Below are 26570 nucleotides of genomic sequence, written 5' to 3'. Positions count from 1 at the left end.
GCTACTCCTTTGCCTTGCTGGCCAGTAGAATTATAGGTTACTTATTCTAAGTTGCCTTTGCAGAGAATGGACTTTCACAATGGCACAGTGGCCTTTATAAGAGCAAAAACACAATTTAAAAATAGCTTACTATGAAGTAAGTACAGGTTTATTGTGGCTTTAACTTTTATGAAATAGTATTTCAACATTGTGAGATTTTATTAAGGTAACCCCTAGCTAGATTTTAGGTATTGTGGACAGGTATTTGAAGACTGGGTGCATGTGCACTTAATCAGTTAGGCTCAAGGCTCATTCATTTTCTTGTATCAGAGCCTTTCTAACATGCATTTTTTTTCCTGAGATAAGGTCTTATGAGCCAGGCTGACCTTGAACTCAGTCTGTAATTGATTATTTCTTAAGCTCTAGCTAGGATTATAGCAGTATGCAACCATGCCTAGTTAATGTTCTCTTATTAGGGTACTTGATTACTGTCTAAAATCAGTAGCTTTCCCCTGTCAATAGCACAGTCATAGAGCTGATGCTCTGGGAGTCAGTTTGTTTAATTGTATTGGTAGGGAGTGGTAATGAGATCCTTTCACAGAGGGCAATGTTGACAAGGTTAGAAGAAAATACCTCTATAGTGTTTTTTTTGGTGGTAGACTGAGCCTGTCTTCTAGGCCTTTCCTTGGTTTTTGTTTTGTTTTGTTTTGTTTTTGTCTCTTTTTTGTTTTATTTTTTATTTTTTGTTTGTTTGCTTTGTTTGCTTGTTTTTGTTTTTGTTTTTTTGAGACAGGGTTTCTCTGTGTAGCTTTGACTGTCCTGGAACTAGCTCTGTTGGCCAGACCTGGTCTGCTCCCTAGTGCTGGGATTAAAGGTTGTGCCAACATTGCTTGGTGCCTTTCTCTCAGTGCGCTCTCCGAGCTGCTCTGGAACTCTTTGTTTAGCTTTATCAGGTGCATGATTATTTTTTAGCATTATGTAAAGTTATTTAATTGATTTTAGAATTATTGTTTGTTTTCAGACAGAATCTTGCTAGCTTAGCCTGTTCTTAAACTTGCAATCCCCCTTCCTCAGCCTCCCTCTGTGTGTGTGTGTGTGTGTGTGTGTGTGTGTGTGTGTGTGTGTGTGTGTGTGTGTAGCTGAGCATTTGCTTGCTTATCTGTGCCATTCATGGCTTTTACAGTCTGGCTCGGGCTGCTCATCCGAGACTCTGCTGTTTGTAGAGGTTATTATTCTTTCACAATTCAGTAATTTATCAAATAGGAATTTCCTTTTAGAACTTGATATTTGTCTGATGCTCTTTTGATTGGTGCTACAAGAGGTCCTTCACCACCTTATATTCCAGAGAGGAGCCAAGAATATAAAAAGATTTATTAACAATGAAAGAAAAGGACTGTGCATGTGGTAGCAAGTGCTGTGTACTTGGTAAAGTATTTTGTTCCTCACGGGAAGGTAGAGTTTAGAAAGAGATCAAGCCAGGCCCAAAGGTACAATATCTGAATGAGAGTGGCCAGACACTGTAATCCCAGCTCTAGGGCATTGTAGGCTGGAGCTCAAGCTCATGCTGGCCTGTATTCCTGTCTTAGTCCTTCCTTAGCTGAAAGCCATTGTGAGAAATGCTTCTTGAAGCCAGGAGCATTGTGGTGAGAATCAAGGGCAAGCTGGCCTTCCTCTTTTCCTGTGCTGGGGGTCGTTCTATTCTTGCTGTTCTACTATTGGTGTAGCAAGCTTTACAGAGTCAGAGCTAATAATTTACCATTTTCACTTATTTCTAACTTGTATGTTTGCGTTTGGTGTTTTCCCTGAATCAGTTTGTGAATGTAAGACTCTTACTGTTCTAGAGCTGTCAGTCAGTATTTGCTTTCCTGACTGGCTTTTGACTTTACATCTATGGTTTTACTTTCAGGTATCTCAATACCCAGTATATTAAAAAGAATAAATTGACGGAAGCTGATTTACAGTATGGCTATGGTGGAGTAGATATGAATGAACCACTTATGGAAATAGGAGAGGTAAGAACTTCTTTAAGTGACTGCACACACAGATTGTATCTACCCCTTGGTGTGACTTCAGTCTCCCCTTCCACCTGTCGGAGTTGCAGGGGTTGGCCCATCTCTATCTACTATTTAAATATTGATAGCCAGTAAGGATTTTATAAAACTTAATTTTCAGTGATTTTTATAGCATGGGTGCAGGGGAGATGGCTCTGGGTAACGTACTTGCCTCCTGACTGTGTAAGGCTGACAAGCTGGGCTCGGTCTCCGGAACACACCTCATGGTGGAAGGAGAGAATCGACTCCAGAACACAAACACACTAATAATGATAATAACAGTAATATATAAACTATATAATAATAATAATAATAATGTGTTTAATATTATAATTCTGATGTGATGACTGCTACTTTAAATGAAAAGGGTTTTTTTGTTTTTTTTTCTTGTCTCAAGTTTATTTGTAAAAACAGCATAGAACACTGTCATCTGCACATAGTGTGTAGGTGGGTGTGTCACAGCAGTCGTCTGTCTTCACACTGGCAGGAGCCTTTTCTATGGGGCCTTCAAGGGGCCTGGGCACCCTTGGGAGCCTGAGCTGGAGCTGAAGCCTGGGCCTTAGCTGGAGCTTTGGCCTCTGCCTTGGTTTGAGCCTTGGGCTTTGATTGGCAGAGCCTACGACCCTTGGCCATGTAGCTTTGAATCCTCTTCCCAAGCTCGGGGTGAGCCATGAAAACCAGATTTTGCGGCTGGGGCCCTGGCATCTTGGGCTTGATGGCCTGAGGTTTCACAAGGGCCTTGATGGCCTCCCTGTACCCACTGCCTTGGCATTGTTGGCCTGCATCTTCTTCAGGCCTTTCTTGTTGTGCTTCTTGGCAAAGCGCATGTTCCTCAGGAACTTGGGGTCAACCCCTTAAGAGATTCGAATCTTCATGACTGGAGTTTCGTGATGCCATTTCTGTGCCATTTGCAGGACTGGTTGTGTGTGGTGTGGTTCTTGGACTTGGCCATGTCTGCATTGTAACTGCGGCTCTCACAATGCCTGGGATGGGAAGAGGAAAAGTTATTTTTTCCTTCTGTTTTTGTTGGTTTTGTTTTTGAGCTAAATTTGAAACAAATTTTAGTAAATACTGGCCAGGACCATAGATGCCACCAGGTTCATAACTAGGACTCCTAGGGTATGAATTTCCTTCAATTTTTGCTGATATTTTAAAAGATCAATAGTATTCCTGTTGATGGGTATTTCTATTAAAAAATGTCCTTGAATGGTTATTAAGGGAAAAACTACCTAATTGACGCTGGATGACTTCCGTTTTTCCTGGCAGCTAGCATTGGATATGTGGAGGAAGTTAATGGTTGAACCCCTTCAGAACATCCTCATCCGGATGCTGCTTCGAGAAATTAAAAAGTGAGTTTGGTTTTATGTCCTCAGTGAGTACCACTGGTGTGTGTGGTGTCAGTTCCGATCACGTGTGCATCCACCTGACTTTGTTGGATCAGGTTTTCACTTAAGGCTTTTCTGGTTATTTCTTACAGCAAATTCAAAAATGGGATTGCGGGGTTGGGGATTTAGCTCAGTGGTAGAGCGCTTGCCTAGGAAGCACGAGGCCCTGGGTTTGGTCCCCAGCTCCGAAAAAAAGAACCAAAAAAAAAAAAAAAAAAAAAAAATGGGATTGCCTTCTTGCTTTCCAGCTAGGTAGTTCGCTGTTGGCATACAGCAGCACTACTGATCCCTGTATGTGAAGTCTGCACTCTTCAGAAGAATTCATTCACTGTAATAGTGGTTTTTGGGTTTTTGTTGTTATTGTTGTCGGTAGTGGTGGTGGTGGAAAATTTGGGATATAGTTCTACCCACAAGGCTACTATAAACCAATACTTTTTTTTTTCCAATTCAAATACTATTTCTTTCTCCTGTATGATTGCTGAAGCTGAAACTTAAAAATTATGTCAAGCTGTGTTAAGGAAAAGAAAATCTGCATCCTCATTTGTTCCTTACCTTAGAGAGAAGGCTGCTCTCTTCCCTTTGAGTACAGTGTGATGCGACCATGCCCACGTGCCATGGTGTTTAGAGCTGAATGAAGAGCCACCTCCGTGGTGGTCACAGCACTTCATTCCCTTCCGCCTGCGCTTGCTGAGATGATTTCTAATGTGCGTCAGCTCTCATAGCGATGCTAATGAGAGACTGCTTCATCGTCCACTCTTTTTGGTGGGGAGGTGTTCAGGACAGGGTTTCTCTGTATAGCCCTGGCTGTCCTGGAACTAGCTCTGTAGACCAGGCTAGCCTTGAACTCACAGAGATCCCTCTGCCTCTGCCTCCCAAGTGCTGGGACTAAAGGCATGTGTCATCATACCTGGTTCATGCTTGCATGTTTGACCTTGTACTTCTAGTTAGATTAGTTAGCAGTGGTTAGTAATGGCGGACTTGAGTATATGTCTGAATGTTCAAACATATTTTGTGTTGTACTTTGTTTCAGTGATCGTGGTGGAGAAGACCCAAACCAGAAAGTAATCCATGGGGTTATTAACTCCTTTGTTCATGTTGAACAGTATAAGAAAAAATTCCCCTTAAAGGTAAAAAGCATGTGCCTCGCAAAGCATGATGAGACCTGTACTTTCTGAAATTGTTCCAGTTTTTACTAATACAGTTTTAATTGATTTTCAGTTTTATCAGGGAATATTTGTGTCTCCCTTTCTGACCGAAACGGGAGAATATTACAAGCAAGAAGCTTCAAATTTATTACAAGAATCAAATTGTTCACAGTATATGGAAAAGGTAAAAACACCTTTACCTGTTACATTTTACAGTATTTTATTTATAAGTGTCCATATTTAATATTGTTTTAGTGTCAAAGTTCGTTATGTTGTTTCTTCTAGGAAAATGCTATTTTAGTTAGATTTTTAAAATTAATATAATATAGGGCAGGTAGATGGCTCTGTGACTAAGAGCACCCACACCTCTTATAGAGGACCTGAGTTTAGTTCCCAGTATAACTACTTTTATTGGGAGGTCCAGAGGACCTGATACTCTTCTCTGGACTCCATGGGCATCTGTACTCTTATGCACATACCCACACATAAATACATACATACACCTTTAAAAAATAGTCTTTATATAGTTAATATAAAATGACTATTGTACTGCTGTTCAGGTGTGATGATCAGAAAACAACTTGTGGGTTGGATTCAATCTTTCCATCATGGGAGTTCTGAGAATTAAACTCAGGTCCTAGGCTTGTCTATAAATGCCTTGACTCAGTTATGAAGCATGGGTTCAATCCCCAGCCCTGCATAAGCTGGCATGACGGTGAATGCCTATTCCCAGTTCACAGAGGAACTCCGAAGTCCTCAGCTATTTAAGGAAGTTCAGGTGAGCCATGGATACATACCACCCTGTTTCTAATATAAATAAATACAATAAAAATAACAAAGGGAAAGAAAAAGTGAAGGACAAATGAATGAATCTGAGTCATGGTTAACTCTTAGTCTGCTGAGTGTTAAAACGTTGTGTCAGACCACCAGATGGAATTGTAAACCTTATTAATTAATGTTCTCAAGAGTGATAAAGAGCCATTATAAGGAAACATGAGAATTGTTACTAGATGTTGTAAGTTTTCATTTCTTGATGTTTTGAGACTGAGTCTTGCTTTATAGCTTAGACTGGCCCCTGAGTCATTGCAGTCCTATGGCTTTCACCTCTGAGGCCTGAGATTACAAAGACACTGTGTCTGACTTAACCAGTTTAGATTTGCGGGGTTAAGGTTCAAACATTTTGTTATTAGATGATTTCTGTTTGTTGTTTTAACTGAGAAGATAGAATATTCTAAGAGGACCAGCAAAACAACACAGCGAGCACCTTTTAAAATCTAGAGACCTTTATCTTCCTGGCTGGGTAGTGATGATACATGTATTTAATCCCAGCATTTGGGAGCCAAGGCAGGCACCTCTCTGTGAAAATCTAGAGACCTTTATCTTTTTCTAACTACCCATAACTTTTGGATTTCAATAGAATAGAGGTATGGGTAGTTCTTCCTTTAGTCTTGAGCCTTATTGCCTGTTGTAATGAGATATTCACCAATGATTTCCCTTCTTATTTGCAGACTGACCAACCAGCAATCTTTAAAAGGTCACACATAACTTCTGTGCTTCATATCAGAGTGGTTTCCTAGTCCACACAATTGTGCTTATGTATGTCTTGCTAGCATAGTCTTTCAAGGCTACAATTCTGTAATTTTGTTGTGTTAAAAAATTTGTCAGATTATTTGCTTCCCATCTTCACTAACTTTTTATTGACCTGTATTTTATTCAGATTTGGTTCCTTTTCATGCAGGTCTTGGTTGACATATTTGGGTCAGTATAAAAGTCATTAATGTGACAGTTAAGGATTGTTCATGTAATTTGTCCCCATTTCATGTCCTGACTTTCACTCTGTACTCCTGTTTTGTGTTGGGTTCCCAACACTGCAGATGATTCACTGATGAGTGAAGGTTGTCAGAATGCAGTCGGGGCATGTAGGTGACAGTAGCTTACTTGGATCTGAAATTACTAATAAATTTTGAGTAGATACTGGTTGTGTAAAGCTTTTCCATAACCTTACCTGCACTAGAAGCATTAAGAGTTGGCTGATGTTAAACATTACATTGTAGTTCTGATTGTAAGGATGTATTTCTGTAGGTTCTAGGTAGATTAAAAGATGAAGAAATTAGATGTCGAAAATATTTGCATCCAAGTTCATATACGAAAGTGATTCACGAGTGTCAGCAGCGGATGGTGGCAGACCACTTGCAGTTCTTACACTCAGAGTGCCACAGCATTATTCGGCACGAGAGGAAGAACGGTAAGCATGCCCAGGGACTGAGTGCAAATCACATGGCAATCGGCTTTTCTGCTGTTTCTTCCTTACCTTAGATTTAAAGCATACTTTAATAGCCTCTAGTTAGTATCTTACATATTCCATTAGGACAATTGATTAATTGTTTAAACTGTACCTTGAAAATGCTTTTCTAAAGTATAAAATGATGAGTTAGGAAATGTGTTTATGCTTTTATATATCACGAGGGCTACTTTCCTTATATACAGTAGAAAATCAAATTGAGAAGAATAAACTAGCCTAACTCACTTTAAAGCAAGAGTGCACTGAGACACCAGCAATAAATGGTGAAAACATTGGTGCTTCATTGATGCCATTTGGTGTTTGTGTGTGACTTGCTGTGTAGTCAGAAAGAATATAAGACACATCAGGAAGTATGTAGGATACCAGGATCCTGTACCCTGGGATGACAGGATAAATTGATGAAGCCATTTTGCAAAGCTAACACTGAGTACTGAGCAATGTATATTTCATGGCCCAGCAAGTCTCCCAGGTATGGGACTCCTTCCCCTATGCATCCGCATACAAAAATATATAGCAGTTTTCATAGCAATGTCCCTTTAATGACTAGAAACAGTTACATGTCCAGTAGTGCTTATACTAGGAATTATTACAGAGGAATAGGCGTGAGTACATGAAAGCTAAATATAGCAGAGACGAGCCTTATGTTCCACAAAAACAACAAAAAAAAAAAAAAAAAAAACTGAGCCAAGGGAGAGAGTTGTGTAATTGTGTTCATAGTTCAAGCCAGAGGAGTTCAGCCTGTGGCTGCTTTACCTTACAGAGGAGCAGTAGTATTGGGAGATGGATGAAAGGCATTTCTAAGTATAGGTAATGTCTGCTATTTTAAGTCTGGGTGTGCATAAGGGGGTGTTTGTGTTCATCTGTAGTAATTCACCGAGCCGTGTGTAAGCTGTGTCCAGTTGTCTGCATGTGTATTACACCTCAGTGAGATCTTTGAGGTACACACAATACACAGTTCAGGGGCACGGGTGAGATACACACAGTACACAGTTCAGGGGCATGGGAGCTCCTTTTTTAAAAAAAAAGATTTATTTATGTATTTTTAATTTTATTTGCTTTGGTGTTTTGGCTGCATGTATGTATGTGTGACTGTGTGGAGGTGCGAGTCACCATTCAGGTGCTGGGAATTGAACCGGGAGCCAGTGCTCCTCACCTCTGAGCCGTCTCTTCCCACCTTGCTGCTAGGTTCTCTGCTTAGAAGGATATGCCCACAAGATTGACACAATCTTTAATAGTTCTACTACAGCTATTTTTGCCCATACTACTAATTACAATATAATTTCCCATTAATTTTTAAGTAACTAATAAAGTTGTGAAGTATGTGGAGTTGCTTTGTGTACCAGTATAAAACACTTGGACGTTAAGGTACTCTGTAGTTTCCAGTAGCACACACATGGACAACAGAACTTGAGTGGGAAGAATGTGAGTATTTCTTGCGTTCCCCATTACCATTACATAGTAAGCGGCAACAACATATGCCTTCTTTTGGGGAAGACGGTACAGCAGCTGGGAAGTGAGTTTGTGTGTTTGGGTTCAAGTGGCAGATGGCTTTTATCCACATATTCCTTATAAGTTGCAAATTTTAAAGCATGTATTACACAGTAAGGTTGTTTGGGAAGTTAATAAACTCTTTTTCCCCTTAGACATGGCAAATATGTACGTCTTACTTCGTGCTGTGTCCAGTGGTTTACCTCATATGATTGAGGAGCTACAGAGACACATCCACGATGAGGGCCTTCGAGCGACCAGTAACCTTACTCAGGAACATGTGAGTGCCCAGGGGAGTTAGAAGGCTTCCTTTTAGCAGGATGGATGGATAGAGAGTTTGTGTGTTTTTAACCTTGATGGGCTATAAAAGCATTTTGTCGTGAAAAACGAAGACATCTAATATTTGAAATCTTGAATTTACTGAGCTCTTCCTGGGACTAAAACCATTGATCAGCTCCTTCCTCACAATATTGACTGACTGGTAGCCTTTGTTAACCTTCTGACAGGAAACTGTTTACAGTTTCTGTGTCGCTTTGTACATACATGGCAGACTTAAAACCTCCCCTGCCTCTATGCTTGCTATTCAAAATACCATAGTCACATACCCTCACCCTGCCTAACCTTCATTTATGTGAAGCTCCTTTGCTCCCCAGTGTCCGTGTATTGTTGCTGTTGATGCTGGCATGTTCATAGTTTATTGCTAGGTTTGCAGATTCCAAGTATTCAGTGATATTGAACAAACACTGAGCCTTATTTCAAGGTGGGGATGTGAAAATAGACATTTGCAGAACCCCTCAAATTCACTCATTTTCTTTCAGAGAGAATCTCAGACTAAGTATTGCTTCCCTCTAAGATGTGCACTCTTGCGGTTATTTCTGCCCAGCTAACTCCAGGGTCTCATTCTCAGGCATATGCTTTCTAGTCCTCTTTTCAGAATTCATTCTGGGATTTAGGGATTCCCCTGTGACCCTTAAGGCATGCTGGTCCATGTGTGCGTTTATGTGGCAGAGGACCTGTTCGGCCTGGTGTTGAATTAAAGGAAATCTTAAATTTTTAAGACCAATGTACCAGAGATGTCAAGTTGGGGGCACAGAGGAGTATAATTTGAGTGTGTAAGCATTTACTCTTTACCCAACTTTTGTTCTTGAAAATCTAAATGTGGGTTTATACTCTGTATTTTATGTTTTTAGATGCCAACACTATTTGTGGAATCAGTTTTGGAAGTGCACGGTAAATTCGTTCAACTTATCAACACTGTTTTGAATGGTGATCAGCATTTTATGAGTGCTTTAGATAAGGTAACTTAAACAAACACTCTGTGCATGTGACCCGTACATGTGCTTTTCTTTAGCCTGTGATATAGTTCTCAGTTGGGCATCTTTGTTACACATTCAAGTCTGCGATCCTTGAGACACCGAAATGTACATTAAATAGCCAGTTTAAATTTGAGAATCTAAGTTTTTAAAGTGGTAACAATGAACCCATAGAGTGTTTTATGTGAGTATTACTGAGTTATTAGTACCTGGTGTGCATAATCCTAATGTTCTTAGTACCGTTCCTTTGTTAGAGCCCCAGCAGTGGGGATTGTATTTCCCTATAACCTACACCACATTTAGACTGTATTTTCTTATAATCTATACCACATTTAGGCTGTATTCATTCTTTATTTGGAAGACACCAGGAATTTGTGTTGATATTTGACATAGGAGGATTCACTTTTGTAGTCAACTTTCTGCCAGCATGACAGAGCACTTAGCTAAGCAGAAGGAATTTTTTTTTAAACTCAGGGTTTCACAAGTTTCTGCCTAAATTGTTTGGGTTGCTTTGGGCTTCTCATAGTACATGAAGATGTTCACCTAATGGTGACCAACAAAAGCACAGAAAGAAGGAAAGGAAGCCCTCCCAGGGCACCACTTTCCCTTTTCATGCAGCCTTCAGAGTTGCTGGGCATAGCTCAACCTGCAGCACCCGTGCACAAACGAAGGTGTGACATCCGTGCTGGAAAGGGACAGGGTCATGGGGCTGGCTGTCCAGCTAGCGTACACCCTAGGTCCCACAACAGACTCTGAAACCCTTGAACAGTAGCTAAGGTAGACCTGGCCTTCATTTGTACACGAGTGTGTATACTCCTTTATGTGGACACTTACACATTACATACTGGACAGAGGAAGAGAAATAGCTAAACTGTGGTGTTAGATCCGACGGCTGATCCTCAGCCACCTGTGTGCTTTGCCTGCTTCTGGTAACTAACCCTGGGCTCTTCTCTTGTTTAGGCCCTTACGTCTGTTGTAAATTACAGAGAACCCAAGTCTGTTTGCAAAGCACCTGAACTGGTAAGTGGAGTTGCTTAAAGGTAACTGACTTTCATGCGCATGCGAAGTCAGTAAAGGGAAGTTACTAGAATGCCAAATTAATTTGCTTTGTGTATTCTTTTCAGAATATGAAATTTGTCTGCACACACACACACACACACACACACACACACACACACACGCATGCACGCATGTGTGTATGTGTATATATATATATACATATATGTGTGTGTGTATATGTATGTATGTATCTCCAAATTTATGTTCAGAATTAGACCATGTGCCCTTTTTTAGCCAAAGGAGAAAATATTTCATAAAGATGATGATCTTGTTAAAAAGGCATGTGTACTGTTCATTATAGCCACTAACTGCTGATTAGGCTTTTTTTTTCTTAGAACTAAGAAAAAGTGTTTTGTGTTTTTAAAACTTAGCTGATCATGCATGTTTTATATTCATAGTTTTCGAGTGTAACCTTAGGGTGTGACAGCTTACAGCAACTGTCACACTTTTGCCGTGCTTTTGTCCTGTTGCTGATGACTTCCCCGGCTTGTTTTCATGTTTATGCCCTTACATCTGTTCTAAGTGACATACTTAGGGTGCTTTGTGTAAGGGTCTGTCCGAAGGGGCCTTTCTAATTTTATTACCACTCTCTCTTTGAGCTTGCTAAGTACTGTGACAACTTGCTAAAGAAGTCAGCAAAGGGGATGACGGAGAATGAAGTAGAGGACAAGCTTACCAGCTTCATCACAGTTTTCAAGTACATCGATGACAAGGACGTCTTTCAGAAGTTCTATGCAAGAATGCTAGCAAAACGTCTAATTCACGGGCTGTCTATGTCTATGGATTCTGAAGAAGCCATGATCAATAAATTAAAGGTAACATAAATCTTTAGTGTCATAGAAATCATTGTACCGACAGCCAAATACGCTCACTATATGGAATGGCTGCATACCTCACAGTAGTGCGGTCGCTGTATACATAGAGCGGGGCTGCATACGTCGTCAGACATGAGCGCATTTGTGCACTGTGTGCAGTGTTAGTATGAGACTTACAATGATTTAGGATGATCTCAAAGTTCTGTATTAATAATAATAATTAACAAAAAAACCCCAAACAGTTCACCCCTGGCTGACCGTTTTCAGTTTATGTTATACGCTCTGCATCTTGTTTTCCAGCAAGCCTGTGGGTATGAGTTTACCAGCAAGCTGCATCGGATGTACACAGACATGAGTGTCAGCGCCGACCTCAACAACAAGTTCAACAATTTCATCAGAAACCAAGACACTGTGATCGATTTGGGGATTAGTTTCCAAATATATGTCCTTCAGGTATGACAGGACTTTCTTTTTCGATTTATGAACCATTTTGATAATGTGATATAAAAGGTTAGCAACTGATGCTTGCTCATGTTTGGTTAGCTGTTGAATTGAGGACCACACCTACAGACTTGGAATAAAATGGGTCCTGCTAGTGAGAGCCATAGCACTGTAGAATTCCAAGGAAGAACGGGTGTCCCAGCAGCTGACGCAGCTTTTGAGGTAGACATCTGTTGACCATTTTTATCTCACTGTTTCTTTCTAGGCTGGTGCGTGGCCTCTCACCCAGGCTCCGTCGTCCACATTTGCGATCCCCCAAGAGTTAGAGAAAAGTGTACAGATGGTAAGTGTGCAGGGAAGAGGACGGTAAACAAAGGCCTGGCAGTGACTCCTTGTGTATGTCTGTGTGTGGGTGGTGTGTGTATGTCTGTGTGTGGTGGTGTGTGTATGTCTGTGTGTGGGTGGTGTGTGTATGTGTGTGGGTGGTGTGTATGTGTGTGGGTGGTGTGTGTATGTCTGTGTGTGTGGGTGGTGTGTGTATGTGTGTGGGTGGTGTGTGTATGTCTGTGTGTGTGGGTGGTGTGTGTATGTCCGTGTGTGGGTGGTGTGTGTATGTCCGTGTGTGGGTGGTGTGTGTATGTCCGTGTGTGGGTGGTGTGTGTATGTCCGTGTGTGGGTGGTGTGTGTATGTCCGTGTGTGGGTGGTGTGTGTATGTCCGTGTGTGGGTGGTGTGTGTATGTCCGTGTGTGGGTGGTGTGTGTATGTCTGTGTGTGTGGGTGGTGTGTGTATGTCTGTGTGTGTGGGTGGTGTGTGTATGTCTGTGTGTGTGGGTGGTGTGTGTATGTCTGTGTGTGGGTGGTGTGTGTATGTCTGTGTGTGGGAGGTGTGTGCATGTCTGTGTGCGTGTGGTGTGTGTATGTCTGTGTGTGGGAGGTGTGTATTTCAGCTTGGGGTCTATCTGTGATACATAGTAACCCTACAAGCTCTTACTAAGCACCTGTCCTGTATAAGGTCTGACATTTTAGGAGAGCTTGGGGATAACAAGGTGGATGGCTCAGTGGGTGACGGCACTTGCTTGGTGAAGCCTGACAGGCTGGAGTCACTCTTCACAGCCTACGTGGTTGATGGAGAAAACTAGCTCCCACGAGTTGTCCTCTCATACTCACATGTGGCCCTAGCATGAAGAACACACCACCATTCCAAATACATACCTACACAAGTAAATAAATAGAAGAAAGAGAAAGCTTCAAAATCATTTTCCTTTTCCAGTTGAACTTTGAGGCCATGTTTAGGCTTCATTTAGTCCTGGTAATATTTCAGTTTTCCTGTAATTGAGGTAAGTGTTCTGTATAAGCTGAGACACCAAAACATAATATGGAAGCTGCATGTGGGACAGAAATCCTAGAAGACTGACCTGCTAACAGGTTGCCTGTGGGTCCACATAGGCCCATAAATGAATAAATACATAAGTATGTTTTTAAATTAAAAATAAAATGAAATAGTAAAGTGTGAGCTGGGGCTGTAGCTCATGGGGCTTTGGGCTCCACGCCAGCACAAATGTGTCTTAGGACTGTTGTCTTTTATATATTCAGTCCAGGCAAAGAACTTTTTAAATTCCTAAGTTTTGATAAAATATTTTTGATATTTAAAATATTTTGATAAAAGGTTTTTTTTTTCAAGATTTATCATGTATACAGCAGTCTCCCTACATGTATGCCTGCAGACCAGAAGAGGGCACCAGATCTCATTATATATGGTTATGAGCCACCATATGGTTGCTGGGGACTGAATCTCAGAAGTCAGATGAGATTGTGGGATCCCCCGGATCTGGGGTTGTGAGCAATTTCCTGTGGGTTCTGGGAGCCGGAAAGTCATTTGCTGCTGGAGTGCGCTTCGTTAGCCACTGACTCTTCAGACTTAAACGTCAGCAAAAGGCAGTAGACAGAGACAGCTTGAACAGCTTCGTTCCTATGACTGCTGTATCATAGACCCCACTCTGTATTAACCACACACATACATGGGCCAGCCTGTCTTTTATTTGTTGAAACGTACGAGATGGTATATTTAGTCTTTAAACAATATATTAAAGTATAGTTGATATATTAACACAGATTAATATTGCTATATATTATTAATATATATTAATATTGATATTATTTCTGATTTTATAAAATTAGCACGTGTTGGTTTGGGAAATCTCGACAAGCTGTAAGAGTCGGGATAGGACTGAGGCTCGGGCTGAGGTAGGGTGAGGTGACTGCAGCTCAAACAAGAGGACTGTGAGGACCTGAGTTTAGATTCCAGCTCCCATGCTGTGCACAGAGAACAAGGACACTGGGGGATTCCTGGCTGGCGAGTGCAGCCCAGAGAGCAAGCTCTAGATTCAGCGAAGCCTGTCTGAAAGTGATATGGAAAATACTTGAGGTAGACACGCCCATGTTAACTTTACCTCTTACATACATACAAAAACTGGGATAAATAACACACTGACACGTCATAGCAGCTTAAATTGTAGAAGAGAAATGTTTCAGGGCCGAGTCTGCCCTGCGTGGGCATTCGGTTGCCTGAGTTACTCTGCCTGCCCCTTTTAGTGCTGTTTCTCAGCATAGCCTCAGACTCCCGGGTTAAGTGAGCTTGTGTCAGCTTTGCACGTCTCTGGGACTGGGTGCACACCACAACGCTTGGGTAGCGCACTCTGTGTGCAAGAACCACGCAGCAAGTTGCTGCAGCCTCAGCAGAGGCACCACAGTGATGGCAGCATACCCACATAGCCATGGGCTCGTCACGGTTTGCAGCGGGCGTTCTGGACAAGGTTTATCATTGGGTGGGTTATGATACCTTTGCCTTTATAGTATCGTGATAAAGAAGTTCCAGGGCCTTGACTTGACATCTAGCTTGACATCTCTCTCTCTCTCAACAGTTTGAATTGTTTTATAGCCAGCATTTCAGTGGAAGGAAACTGACATGGTTACATTATCTCTGTACAGGTAAAAACAATTACTTACTACTCATTTAATGATCTTTATTTATGTGATTCTGTTCCTTTAGAGTGTTAATTCCTGTGTTCTAATTCTAGTTTTTAATCTGCTTTCCTCTGCCTCCTTCTCTGGTATCATTAAGGAACTATCTAATGCTGCTGATGTTCATTGTAAGACATTCTTTGAGTTTTATAATGACAGTACATTTTTGCAGCCAGTCATTTTATAGATAGTAGAGCGTTTGTCTAGAAAAGCAGACTGATGGGTAAGATATTTTTGAGTATCTGTTCTCCAGAGTTTCCTTAGCCCTGTCACCGACTTCTATTTCAAATACTCTAAGAATGTCTTTCTTCTCGGTTCCCTGGAGATGGTCAGCCAAAGCAAAGGGCTATTCTTCTTAGGCTTCAGGAAGGGCTGTGGATCAGCACCCACGGGCCAGCTCACAGCCAGCTGTAACTCCACTTCCACGGGATCTGAAACCCTTCAGGCCACCACAGGAACCAGGCACCCTTGTCCTGCAGATATATATGCAAGCAAAACACCCCCACGCATAAAATTATAAACAACAAAAAAGAAATGATGTAAGGAAGTCTGTCCTGGTTCTTTGACCTTTATTAGGAGCCCTGCTTTTGCCTTTAAAAGGTTGATCTCAGAACCAGCACCATTTGCTTTTGTGTTACTAGCTTGCATCTTAGATTATGGCTTATTATTGTGCAAGCTTATTGAATAAATTGAGTCTTCTGATTTTCTTCCTAATGTGAAATATGTTGATCTTTATGTTTTCATCTTTAATTTCAAGTGTGTGCGCGAGTGTGTGTGTGTGTGTGTTTGTGAGTGTGTGTGTGTGTGTGTGTGTGTGTGTGGTGTTTCTGGCATGAAAACTAGGACTTGGTTCTCTTCTTCCACAATGTGGTTACCAGGGTTGAACTTAAACTATCTTATAAGACACAAAGTTAGAGAGGTAGTTCCCAGCTGTCTCTTCTGTTTCTTCCACTCAGTTCTGTTTCTGCTGCCTCTCCTTCCAACCAGTTCTGCTTCCGTTTTCCTGTTGGTAGTCATCTAAAGTCACTGCTTAAGCTCTGCTTCCGTTTTCCTGTTGGTAGTCATCTAAATAAGTTCTGCTTCCGTTTTCCTGTTGGTAGTCATCTAAAGTCACTGCTTAAGTTCTGACAAAAGCTGCAGTAGATCAACTGTTGCTATAATACATACTCACGACTTCAGCATTGACAGCCCATTGCTCTCTAGTCAAGAGCTTTGGATTACCTTTGCATTAACCTTCAGATGCCTGTTTTTTGTTTTTTCTTTTTTTAAGGAAAACAATCAGAATGTCAAATGGATGATCACTGTACTGTCAATTTTTGTTTTAATTGTAGGTGAAGTTAAAATGAACTATTTGGGGAAACCATATGTAGCTATGGTTACAACCTACCAAATGGCAGTTCTTCTTGCCTTTAACAACAGTGAAACTGTCAGCTACAAAGAGCTTCAAGACAGCACCCAGATGAATGAAAAGGAGCTAACTAAAACAATCAAATCATTACTTGATGTGAAAATGATTAACCATGATTCAGAAAAGGTAACCTTCCCAAGGACTTCAGCCCTTAGCAGATAGAGGATCTTGTGTGGGATATTGGTAGTTTTAAGGTTGTATGATATTCAGATGACTCTGTGAGTTAGCTTAGCGACTTTCCTAGGAGAAAAGGCCTTGACTTTTCCAACAATAAACAAAATGCTATTGGGGGTTAACTGGATCCATCAGAGCCTTGGAAGCAACAGTTATTTCTTCCAGGGTCAACTCTGGAAGTTGTAGTTAGTATTGTGGTTACTGCAGCAGTGTCAGGCAGAAGATAATGTGTATAATGTCTGGGCCTTAAAATAGCTACTTCCTACATAGAAACTGAGTAACATTATGGTAAATGTGAAATCAGAAAAAAAAATTTGTTTTAAATATAGGAAGATATCGATGCAGAATCTTCATTTTCACTAAATATGAGCTTCAGCAGTAAGAGAACAAAATTTAAGATTACTACATCAATGCAGAAGGATACACCACAAGTAAGTACTGGCTTGAATGTCATCTCTCCTAGAAATATCTAGGCGCAGTGCATTGAGTGAGTCTACTTTATACCAAGATGTTGTGCACTGAGTGCTAACCACTGCACCTTGCTACAGCTCCATCTGAAAGCATCTTGGCCCAGAGGCTCACTCTTAAAATACTGTCCTGTGCAACTTAAGTCCTTTTTACTGCTTAGCTGTATTGCATTATAGCTTAGTATAAACTCCAGCGTGACCGATCGTTGTCCTCACAAATCTATAACCACTGGAGGTGTTAGAGGATGGTTGTGGTATTGGCATAGCCCTAATACATGTTTTATTGTTGCTGCTTTTCCTTTGTGCCGAGCAGTGTATATGTTTGATAGTCAAAGGTCAATTTTGGGTATGGTTTCTTGAAGCTACTCTCCCTCTATTCCTCCCCCTTCCCTCCCTTTTTATTTTGAGGTAGCATTTTTTTGTCATTGGCTTACAATAGGCAGAGTAGTCTATGCTAAGTGACCTACAGCAGCACTAGCACACATGACAGTGTGCCTGGCTGTTTCCCACAGGTCTACCATGCTTATTTAGCACAGAAAGCACTTCACCAGCTAGACTAACTCCCTAGCCCCAAGTATGTAAGTTGTTTTTAAGACTTCTTTTGTTTTTCGTTGCCTGCAAGTTGGTATGTGCACATTACTCATACCTGAGGCAGGAGTCCAGAGGGGAAGGGGGGCTTGTCCACAGTGGAAGGCTGGAGACCAAGCCTGGTCTTTTGTGAAAGCGGCAGGCGCTCTCGGCTGTTGAACCGTCAATGACAGTGTCCTGTTTGTGGGGGACCCCCCACCCCTGTTTTCATAAAAACAGGAACTGGAACAGACTAGAAGTGCTGTAGATGAGGACCGGAAAATGTATCTTCAAGCTGCTATTGTCCGCATCATGAAAGCACGGAAAGTGCTTCGGCACAACGCCCTCATTCAGGAGGTAAAAGGGAAGACTCTGGGCTTTGGGGCTGGACCTTGTTAATGTAAGGCAGGACTAATGTTGGCCAAATTGCATGAAGAAATGTTCAGGATTTTAGTTTAGAGCCGGCTTTACTATGTTTGAGCTGGAGATCCTAGACTCCCAAGGTGTTAAACAGCCTCTCCATGTGGAGCAGGAGCCCTTCAGTGAGTGCTCCTTCGTGCCATTTATGCACAAGCACTCGTGTGGGACGGACATCCTAGGGTTGCTCAGCAGTGCAGAGCTCAATGTGCACTGAGAAAAAGGTTCGTGGAATTAAGAATTAGAATCAAAGCAGTGTTCGCGCTAAGTAGATGAGGAGCGTGTCACTGTGTGGGTAGATGGCATTGTTGGTAATTTCCTATGTGTAAGCTTTACTGTTCTGCCATATCTTAATCCACACTTTATTTCCTCTCCAATGCAAGCAGTAGGTGTTTTTGTTTTGTTTTGTTTTGTTTTTTACTGTGACCCAAACTTCACTGCTGTCATAGAGGGACTGATAGGTGTCACATGGTGATGTGTTGTGTTACCTGCTCCACGGGGTTTGTCTATTACTGAACCCCGTTCACCATTCATATACCCTTTTCCCTTAGATAGGTCTATTGAAACCGAAATGTGAGGCTCCTTACAACTAATTGGAAAGGGATGCTTTTGCTGATTAACTTGAATAGTTTGGCTCCCCGTCTGTCTCACAGGTAATCAGCCAGTCAAGAGCCAGGTTCAATCCCAGTATCAGCATGATTAAGAAGTGCATAGAAGTTCTGATAGACAAGCAGTACATCGAGCGCAGCCAAGCATCTGCAGATGAATACAGTTACGTTGCGTGACGCCTTCTCCTGGTGCGGGTGTGAGGTCATTGCCATCCCCATTTGGTGAGCTCCTGTGGGAGAAAGCAGGCCTGTGCCTCCATACTTTGGTCGTCTGGCAGCCCCTGTTTTTCTGCTGTTTACAACATCACCAGTGCCACGTCATGAGCGTCAGAGAAAATGCCTAGAGATATTCAAGCTCATGTCATTATGACGTTTCTTAAAACTTTATTAAAAGAATGAGTGAAGTATTGCTGAGATGTGGAATTCGGCTGGGTACCATGCTTTCTCCCCTTCACGTTTGCAGTTGATGTGTTTTTTTTTTTTTTTTAAATGTATCTTAAAGGACATAAAATAAAAACTTAAATATTGTAATATGACAGATAACCTAATAATTGTATCTACATTAAAATGACAAACATGATGTTGCTGCTTGTCAAATAAAAAAAAATAAACATAACGCCTTTTTTCTATGTTGATGGAATATCAGGTTGGACAGAAAATAAGACAGTTGTAAATGCCCACCCAAGCAGCAAACAGCGTTCCTTCATTCATCTTGGTGATGAATTCACTTGGGCCCCCATCTATTCTTCAACTAAAACTGCCAGGGTTCTCTTTTTAAATACATAAGATTGTGAATTTGAGCTAATGGTGTAGTAAGCAGGTTTTGTATTTTGAGGAGGATGTGTCTGGTGGTGGTGTGGTTACAACAGAAATGAGTAGTAGCTACTGTGCAGGGACTTGTGGACCAGCAGAAAAGAACTGCTCACTCTTGACCTATTCATGATGCATGGATACTAACATAATGGCTGTGGCTCGTTTCCCAGAGTTTAGGAGGCTGATTACAATGAGTTCCTTCTAGCTCTCCCTGCCCATCACTGGCACCCTTCCCCAGTGCAGATGACTCCTCCATGACAAGTTGATAACAGTGCCCCCATAACACTAGGCCATTCCACCAGGCACCTGTATATGGACATGAGATTTCATGAGTTTGTTTCTTGTAGACAACAGGGGCATTCAAATACTCTGGGTACCGTATTCTCCACCATCTCTGTATCACATCGCTAGAGTATTTACATCTTAACAGATAAGGCCTTAAACCCACAGTAATATTCCGAACAAATAAACAGCACTTCATTTTCATTCTCATGTGGTTCATATTTAAATTTATTTAATGATTGGTTGATTTGATTGCAAATCTTTTGTATCTCAAGTGTTCAAAAATCTCCTGGACTTCTAATGGTTTCCGCTGTCTTTATGTATGGTTTTGCCTTCCTACCTCGTGTGGATAAGGGCAGAGCATATACTATTGTACATTCGTGGTCAAAGAACAAGGCCTTTGTTTTGATAACTTGTTGATAAGTTTTCCAAATTTATAAATATTAAATTAAGTCGTAACCTGATACCAATTGTCAAGAAATGTTATATTGAAAAGTAGAAGAAAAATGTTTGTGACAAATTCATCAAGCTTTCTTAACATTTCCTTATTTAGTGACAAACAGAAAGAAGAAGGGAGTGCAGGTAAGTCGAGGCCCTACTGAGAGAGTGAAAATGCATTCATTGAGCTGTCCAGGCCACGTCCTCCCCTGAGGAACCCCTGACAAGAGCTCCAGCTTGGCTTTGCTGGCGCAGTGAAGTCATCTATCAGGCTCATTGCCACACCATTGCTTAGGGGCAGAATGGGTCAACCACAGAAAGGTAGGAGGAGAGAGAAGGGGCTTTTTTATGCTTTATTGAAAAAAAAAATTAAGCAAATTCTCAAACACTTTTTTTAAAAAATCAGTTCCGACTATAAAATGACTCTTGGAGCTAAGTCTGAAGATCACAGTTTAGAGACACACACACACATACACACACACACACACACACACACACACACACACCCTTATTTTTGACTCTTAATGTTTTGGTCTACATTTTTATTTTATGGTTTCTGCTCTTTTGGAGCTGTTAGTCTGATAGCAGTTATAAATCTCTAAATATAAGTAGATACTAATGGAGAGCTCTAGGTATCATGGACCTGGACCGCAGAATCTGTTTCCACCATCATTGAAGTTGTGGTCAGTTGAGTCCTTACAGAATGTTCACTGTAAGCTGTGGCTGAATGTCTTCCAGGAATTCCAATGAATTGCCTACATCAGAGTGAATGGGTACTGTGAAAGTAAGTAGGCCTGGGCACTAGTAGTAATGAGAGTGGCTGTCTCCAGAGGGGCAAAGTAGGTGACTTTTCCCATGAAATAGTATATCGTGTTGCGTGCCTAGAGAAACAAGTCAGAATGCACCTAAGATTGGGGCTACAGGTGTATTGCTGAGCTCTCCAGCCAAACAAAAAGAATTGCTTTTTAAAATTGTTTTATGTGAGTTTTGTCTGCACCATACATGTACTTGTACCACAGGTCAGAGAGAGCATCAGATCCCCTGGAGCTGGAGTTACAGGCAGTTGAGCCACTGTGTGGGTGCTGGGAATCTAGCCTAGGTCCTCTGTAAGAGGAACAAGTGCTCTTAACTGCTGAGCCATCCCTCTAGCCCCAAGAATTTCTTTTTGTCCTCTTTGGTTGTCCAAAGATTGAACTAGGCATATGATACTGTTTTGGGGGAGATAATGAAACAAATGCCTACTTAGCGCAGAGAGGGAACTAGTAACAGACAAAAGGAAATATACCCCAAAGTACACCTTGTTGAGCCAGTGAGTTTTACGGAGTTACAGAAGCAGATAGCCAGGATGTAAGCTTGGGACATGGAGTGCACTGCAGACAGCTCTGCTAGTCTCTGCATCTTCCAGGTGGTTGTGTTCTCAGTGGCCCAGCTTGTCTCAATTCATAGTCCTTGAGGTGTTGTGTGGGGGAAGGTGGGAGTCTTCCTGTGAGTCTTGTCTGTTTCAGGGACTTAACTAAAGCTGTTGAGTTGTTCGCTTCTTTTTTTTAATTGGATGTTTATTTATTTACATTTCAAAGAGCTCTTTTCTTCTTGAATTTAGCATGAGTTATTTTACCTTCCTTAAGAGAGGTAGTTCTCAACCTTTCTACTGATTTGACTCTTTAATACAGTTCCTCATGTAATAACCTCCACCCATAAAGTTATTTTGTTGCCACTGTTAGGAATCATAGTGTAAAACATTTGATATGCGGCCCCCAAAGGAGTTGTGACCCATGTGTTGAGAACTGTTGCTTTAGCACATTTTGCATCTAAAACGAGTTTTTATAGGATGAAATGTTTCACCTCCTTAGTTCATCCTGCATTCAGCTTCCCTTTTCCTTCAGGTGATTATTCCTTTGGGGAAACTGCTCCAGGAGAAGGGCAGCTAGCTGATTAAAATGCTAAATGCATGGAGAGCACCCTCAGACTCTAAAAGGAATACTGGGCCAGGCAGCTTAATATTGCTTGGTCCACTCAAGGTGACATGTAAAGATAACCTAAGTTTATTATACCTAAGTTTAATATACATTGACTACAATTTTGTTCTTAGTTCCTTTCATAGATTGGAGTGGGTCAGCCCAAAATTAATGTCTCTTCAGAACCTTCAGCTCTAATGTCATTTGGAAATGCAGGTTGTATAAATGAGATCATGCTAGATTAAAGCAGGCCCTAATGCAAGGACCAATTCCAGAGGGTTCCAACAACTACTAGAATCTAGAAAGGAGTGACACAGGGTCTTCTTCTGGAGCCTTAAACAGCTGCATGGTCTACCTCATAGAACACGCTCTCCAGAACAGTAAGACAATTTATGTAGCCTTGATTGGCTTGGAACTCAGTATGTAGAATAGGCTGATCTGCAACTCAGATCCAACACCTCATGCCTCTGTTTTGAGCCTAATGTGTATACCACACTGTGAGTGAAACTTGTCTTTCTTCCCTCTCTCCCTCCCTCTCTCCCTGAGTTATTATTTTATGCATATTTTGGCCCACATGTGTGTTTGTGTGCCACCTCCATGCCTAGGGTTCACAAAGGCCAGACATGACTCTTGTCAGATCTCCTGGGATTAGGGTTTCATTTGGTTGTGAGCTGTCATGGGGGTGCTGGGAATAGAACCTTGGGTCCTCTACAAGAACCACAAATTCTCTTAACAACAGAGCCAACTCTCCAAGCCCCAGTTTCTCTTGCTTTAAGTTTATGAATTTGTTAGTCCTGGGGGCTAAGCTGGGCCACATATCAGAGCCAGCAGAAGGTCTCAGTGTGAAAGCCTGAGATGCAGCTGAAGCTGGCCGAGAATTGCCACAGAATTTGCCCTACCTCACTCATGGGAAGCCAATGAATTCACACAGGGAGGATATAGGCCTTTAGCCTATGTAGTTGCCAGGCTGCTACTAAATCTTCTTTCTTTTGGATCCTTAAAGAGCTGAATTATCTTAAAGATAAGCTCTCCAGACTGGGGAGATAGCTCAGTCAGAGTGCTAGCTTGCTACACAACATACAGAAAGCAAATAAGGAAGACACTTGGCATTGACCTCTGGGCTGTGCATGCATAGACTTGCAGTCATGTGCACACCTGCGTGCACACCATACTTCCTAACAATAAGTTTGGCCAGCCATTCCTACACCAAAAAGACTTAGCAGCCTAGCCAGCAGACATTGAACTCTGCAAAACTGGTCTGAATCTTGAATCACCATGTCCTTAAGTTGCCTCTCAGTCAGCCCTCACTTTGATCTCTCTCCTGGCTTTCTAGTGACCACAGTTGTGCACACTGTTTTCTATCCTACATACCTACCACATACACTCTTTCACAGCCAGTGTGCTGGGGTCTTCATGAAGTGAGCTCTATTGTGTTTCCTCACTTCTATCCACTGTGTCGGGTTGGGGAGGAGGGGACGGCACCAGCTTGACTCTAGTCCACTCCCTAGTTTCTGGAACCTAGTGTACAACCCAGTTTGTGAGGTGGATGGCAGCACACAGGGCCATGCCTTCTCAGGCCACCTGCTCTCCACACTTAATTACCATCAACTGTGCTTTTGTTGTTGGTTTTTATGAAAGCTTCTGAGCTCCCTTGATGCTAGACACCCAGTCCAGTGACTTCCTAACTAGTCCTAGATTTCCTCTGACCTCTAACATGGGTCCTGAATTGGCTGCATCCCTTGCTGGAGTTAGATTCCAGGTACACTGGTAGTATTCCAGTCCTGACCACATGTTCCCCAGACCTCTTTGTTGCCTGGCTCCACTAGTGTTTCATTTTGGAGGACCATTAGGTCACTTTGGTGCTAAGGAGCTGCAAAGAACACGTGGTTGCTGCTGGCTTGCACAGTGATTCTTTGAGGCCTCTTTCTGCAGACTACTGTTCCTCTTTGACAGTGACCTCTTAACCACTATAGCATGGTTGATAGATTACGACTTATGATACAGCATTGGTTCTGATTCCAGAAAAGTTTGACTCGGAGTTCTTCATCTTCCCCATGCCCTCCCTTTCTCCCACCTCTCTCCTGGGTCAGGATGTGACCCAGGCTGGCCTCAGACTTTCAATCCTATTTCAGCATCAAATTATTGATATTTCAATCATCCTGAGAAAGAATGTTATAGCTTGTGTAGCTAAAATACACAAATCATTTTTGCCTCTCTTATAAGCCTTTTCTCACTAAGTCCACTTAAAAGAAGTTTCTAGAATTCATAGAGGAATTTAATATGTAAAAGTCCATAGATGCTACCCTGCTTTTTCTAGAAGGATGAGGACTGAGGGCATCTACTTGCTTTATCCTAGGCTCCCATTGTCTAGGCAGCTGGAAACCTTGGCCTCTGTGTCTCAGAAGCCAAAGGTCAGAAAAATCTAGAACCAACTCCTTCCAACTATCACCTTTAAAAATAAGTATAAATATATAAATAAATATATAAAATACATAAATAATTATAAATATATAAGTAATAAATAAGTACACTGTCGCCATCTTCAGACACACCAGAAGAGGGCATCAGATCCCATTACAGATGATTGTGAGCCACAATGTGGTTGCTGGGAATTGAACTCAGGACCTCTGGAAGAGCAGTCAGTGCTCTTAACTGCTGAGCTATCTCTCCACCCCCCAACTATCAATTTTACACGAGTGTCTAAAATCTCTCTTTTCGGCATGGCATAATGGTTCATCTGTAATCCCAACACTTGAGAGGCTGACATTGATTACCATGAGTTTGAGGCTAGTCTGGGCTAGTGTGAGACCGGGGCTGCAGAGATAGCTCAGAATATGCATATTGTTCTTGCAGAGGACTCGTGCTGTCTCATAACTCCCTGTAGCAGCTCTAGGAAATCCAGTGCCCTCTCTGAATTCTGAGGGCATCTGTATCCTCACCTGCATAGACACACACACACACACACACACACACACGAGAGAGAGAGAGAGAGAGAGAGAGAGAGAGAGGAGAGGGAGAATCTTTCAAAATAATCAAATCATTTGGATCGAAGGCTTTTACTATAAAACTACTCAAAACTACTCCGTGGAGTATTGATTTTAAGTACATAAATTTTACAACAACAACAACAAAAAAAAACCAAACAAATAATCATTTGAAGGCTGAAGAGATGGTTCAGCGGTTAAGAGCACTGGCTGTTCCACCAATGGACCCTGGTTCAATTCCCAACACCACATGGCACTCATAACTATTTGTAATTTCAGCTCTAAGAGATCTGATGCCCTCACACAGGCATATGTGTAGTCAAAACACGAATGTATGTACGTATATACATACATGCATACATACATGCATAAATACATACATGCATACATATCAATCAGTGAAGTAAATTTATGTTTTCTTTCAGGACTCATTTCAGGGTATAGATCGGTGGCAAAGCAAGGGCCTGACTTCCAGCCCCTGGTAGAAACACAAAATTTAGAAATAGTGTCCCTTATATCTGGAGCATCAGTTTTTGGTTATTGTGGAAACTGTTTCCTGCAAGCACTCGTAAGTAGGAAAGGCTACCACTCAAGGTAAGTTGTGTTTCTGCCACACTGAATCAGGTCTGAGCCTGGAGCGCTAGTTTAGAATTGTGTATGAAATGCTCAGTTTGATGAAGACTGTTGGAGACTGTCAGTGCCCAGGAGAAGAAGGGTCAGCAAAGGCTAGGCTCAGGGAGCAACTGGATTTGGAGGGCAAACTACTACTACCCAAGTCCCTAAACCTATCACCATCTCAGCCAGCAGGTGCCAGCCTAGAGATCTGTCTCCCTCTTGTGGCAGCCAATAGAGCAATTCAGCTACTCAAGCAAGTCATTTTCTACTAGAGCTATGAACTAGGATGATTGTGTTTCATCAGGTTGTCATAGTAACCAGTGTGAAATCAGCCTGCAAGAGCAGATGCTACAGAGCCTGGCTTGCTCAAGAGGGCTGGAATTCTGCATCCAGCCCACTGTACAGCAGAGATAAACGCAACATGTGAACGATTCATCTCCACTTAGTACCTGGCAAAGCTGACCCTAAGAAAATGATTTAACATTTCTCAGTGAACAGAAGCTACAACACTGTGGGGAGGCTACATAGTTTCCTAGCTCTGTGCCTAGCATGAGCCTTTGGTGGGCTCATGTGCCACAGGAAACAGTAAAAACAATTAAAAAAAATACTACCTGGTGCAGTGGTACTTGTGTGAATCTGGCACTGGGGGATTGACACAGGACTGATTTCAAGGCCAATAAGATTTTCTCTTGAATCCATTTCTTTTTCCTTTCTCTTTCCCTCCCCTCTCCTCTCTCTTCTCCAGGTCTTGTATATGGCCCAGCCTGGCCTCCTTTTCACCATGTATTCTAGTAGGAAAAGGTCTTCCCGGCACAGGCTCTCTGAGTTCTGCAATTAGATGT

At 41.8% G+C, this 26570-nt stretch overlaps 1 protein-coding gene and 1 pseudogene across 3 annotated transcripts in view; one reads left to right on the top strand and one right to left on the bottom strand.

Moving 5' to 3' along the window:
• Cul2 (cullin 2) overlaps positions 1-20200 on the top strand; it is a 41174-nt gene extending 20974 nt beyond the window's left edge. For 2 of the 3 annotated variants that reach the window (XM_006254073.5, XM_017600628.3), the window contains 16 exons: positions 1886-1991; positions 3297-3379; positions 4446-4542; positions 4634-4744; positions 6643-6805; positions 8506-8630; positions 9541-9648; positions 10624-10683; positions 11322-11537; positions 11838-11990; positions 12244-12321; positions 14901-14967; positions 16332-16534; positions 16912-17013; positions 17857-17973; positions 18687-19257. In XM_006254073.5, the coding sequence (XP_006254135.1) occupies positions 1886-1991; positions 3297-3379; positions 4446-4542; positions 4634-4744; positions 6643-6805; positions 8506-8630; positions 9541-9648; positions 10624-10683; positions 11322-11537; positions 11838-11990; positions 12244-12321; positions 14901-14967; positions 16332-16534; positions 16912-17013; positions 17857-17973; positions 18687-18818 (1921 nt within the window). In that variant the 3' untranslated portion in view covers positions 18819-19257. Of the gene's footprint in view, positions 1-1885; positions 1992-3296; positions 3380-4445; positions 4543-4633; positions 4745-6642; positions 6806-8505; positions 8631-9540; positions 9649-10623; positions 10684-11321; positions 11538-11837; positions 11991-12243; positions 12322-14900; positions 14968-16331; positions 16535-16911; positions 17014-17856; positions 17974-18686 lie in introns of all 3 variants that reach the window. The other variant, NM_001399213.1, reaches the window with a different exon arrangement.
• LOC108348577 (60S ribosomal protein L29 pseudogene) lies at positions 2538-2982 on the bottom strand (annotated as a pseudogene).
• Positions 20201-26570: the final 6370 nt, after the last annotated feature.

Source organism: Rattus norvegicus, chromosome 17, assembly GCF_036323735.1.
Source record: "Rattus norvegicus strain BN/NHsdMcwi chromosome 17, GRCr8, whole genome shotgun sequence".
NCBI lineage: Eukaryota > Metazoa > Chordata > Mammalia > Rodentia > Muridae > Rattus > Rattus norvegicus.
Note: the sequence above shows the minus strand (reverse complement) of the source record. Positions and strands in the feature narration are given on the sequence as shown.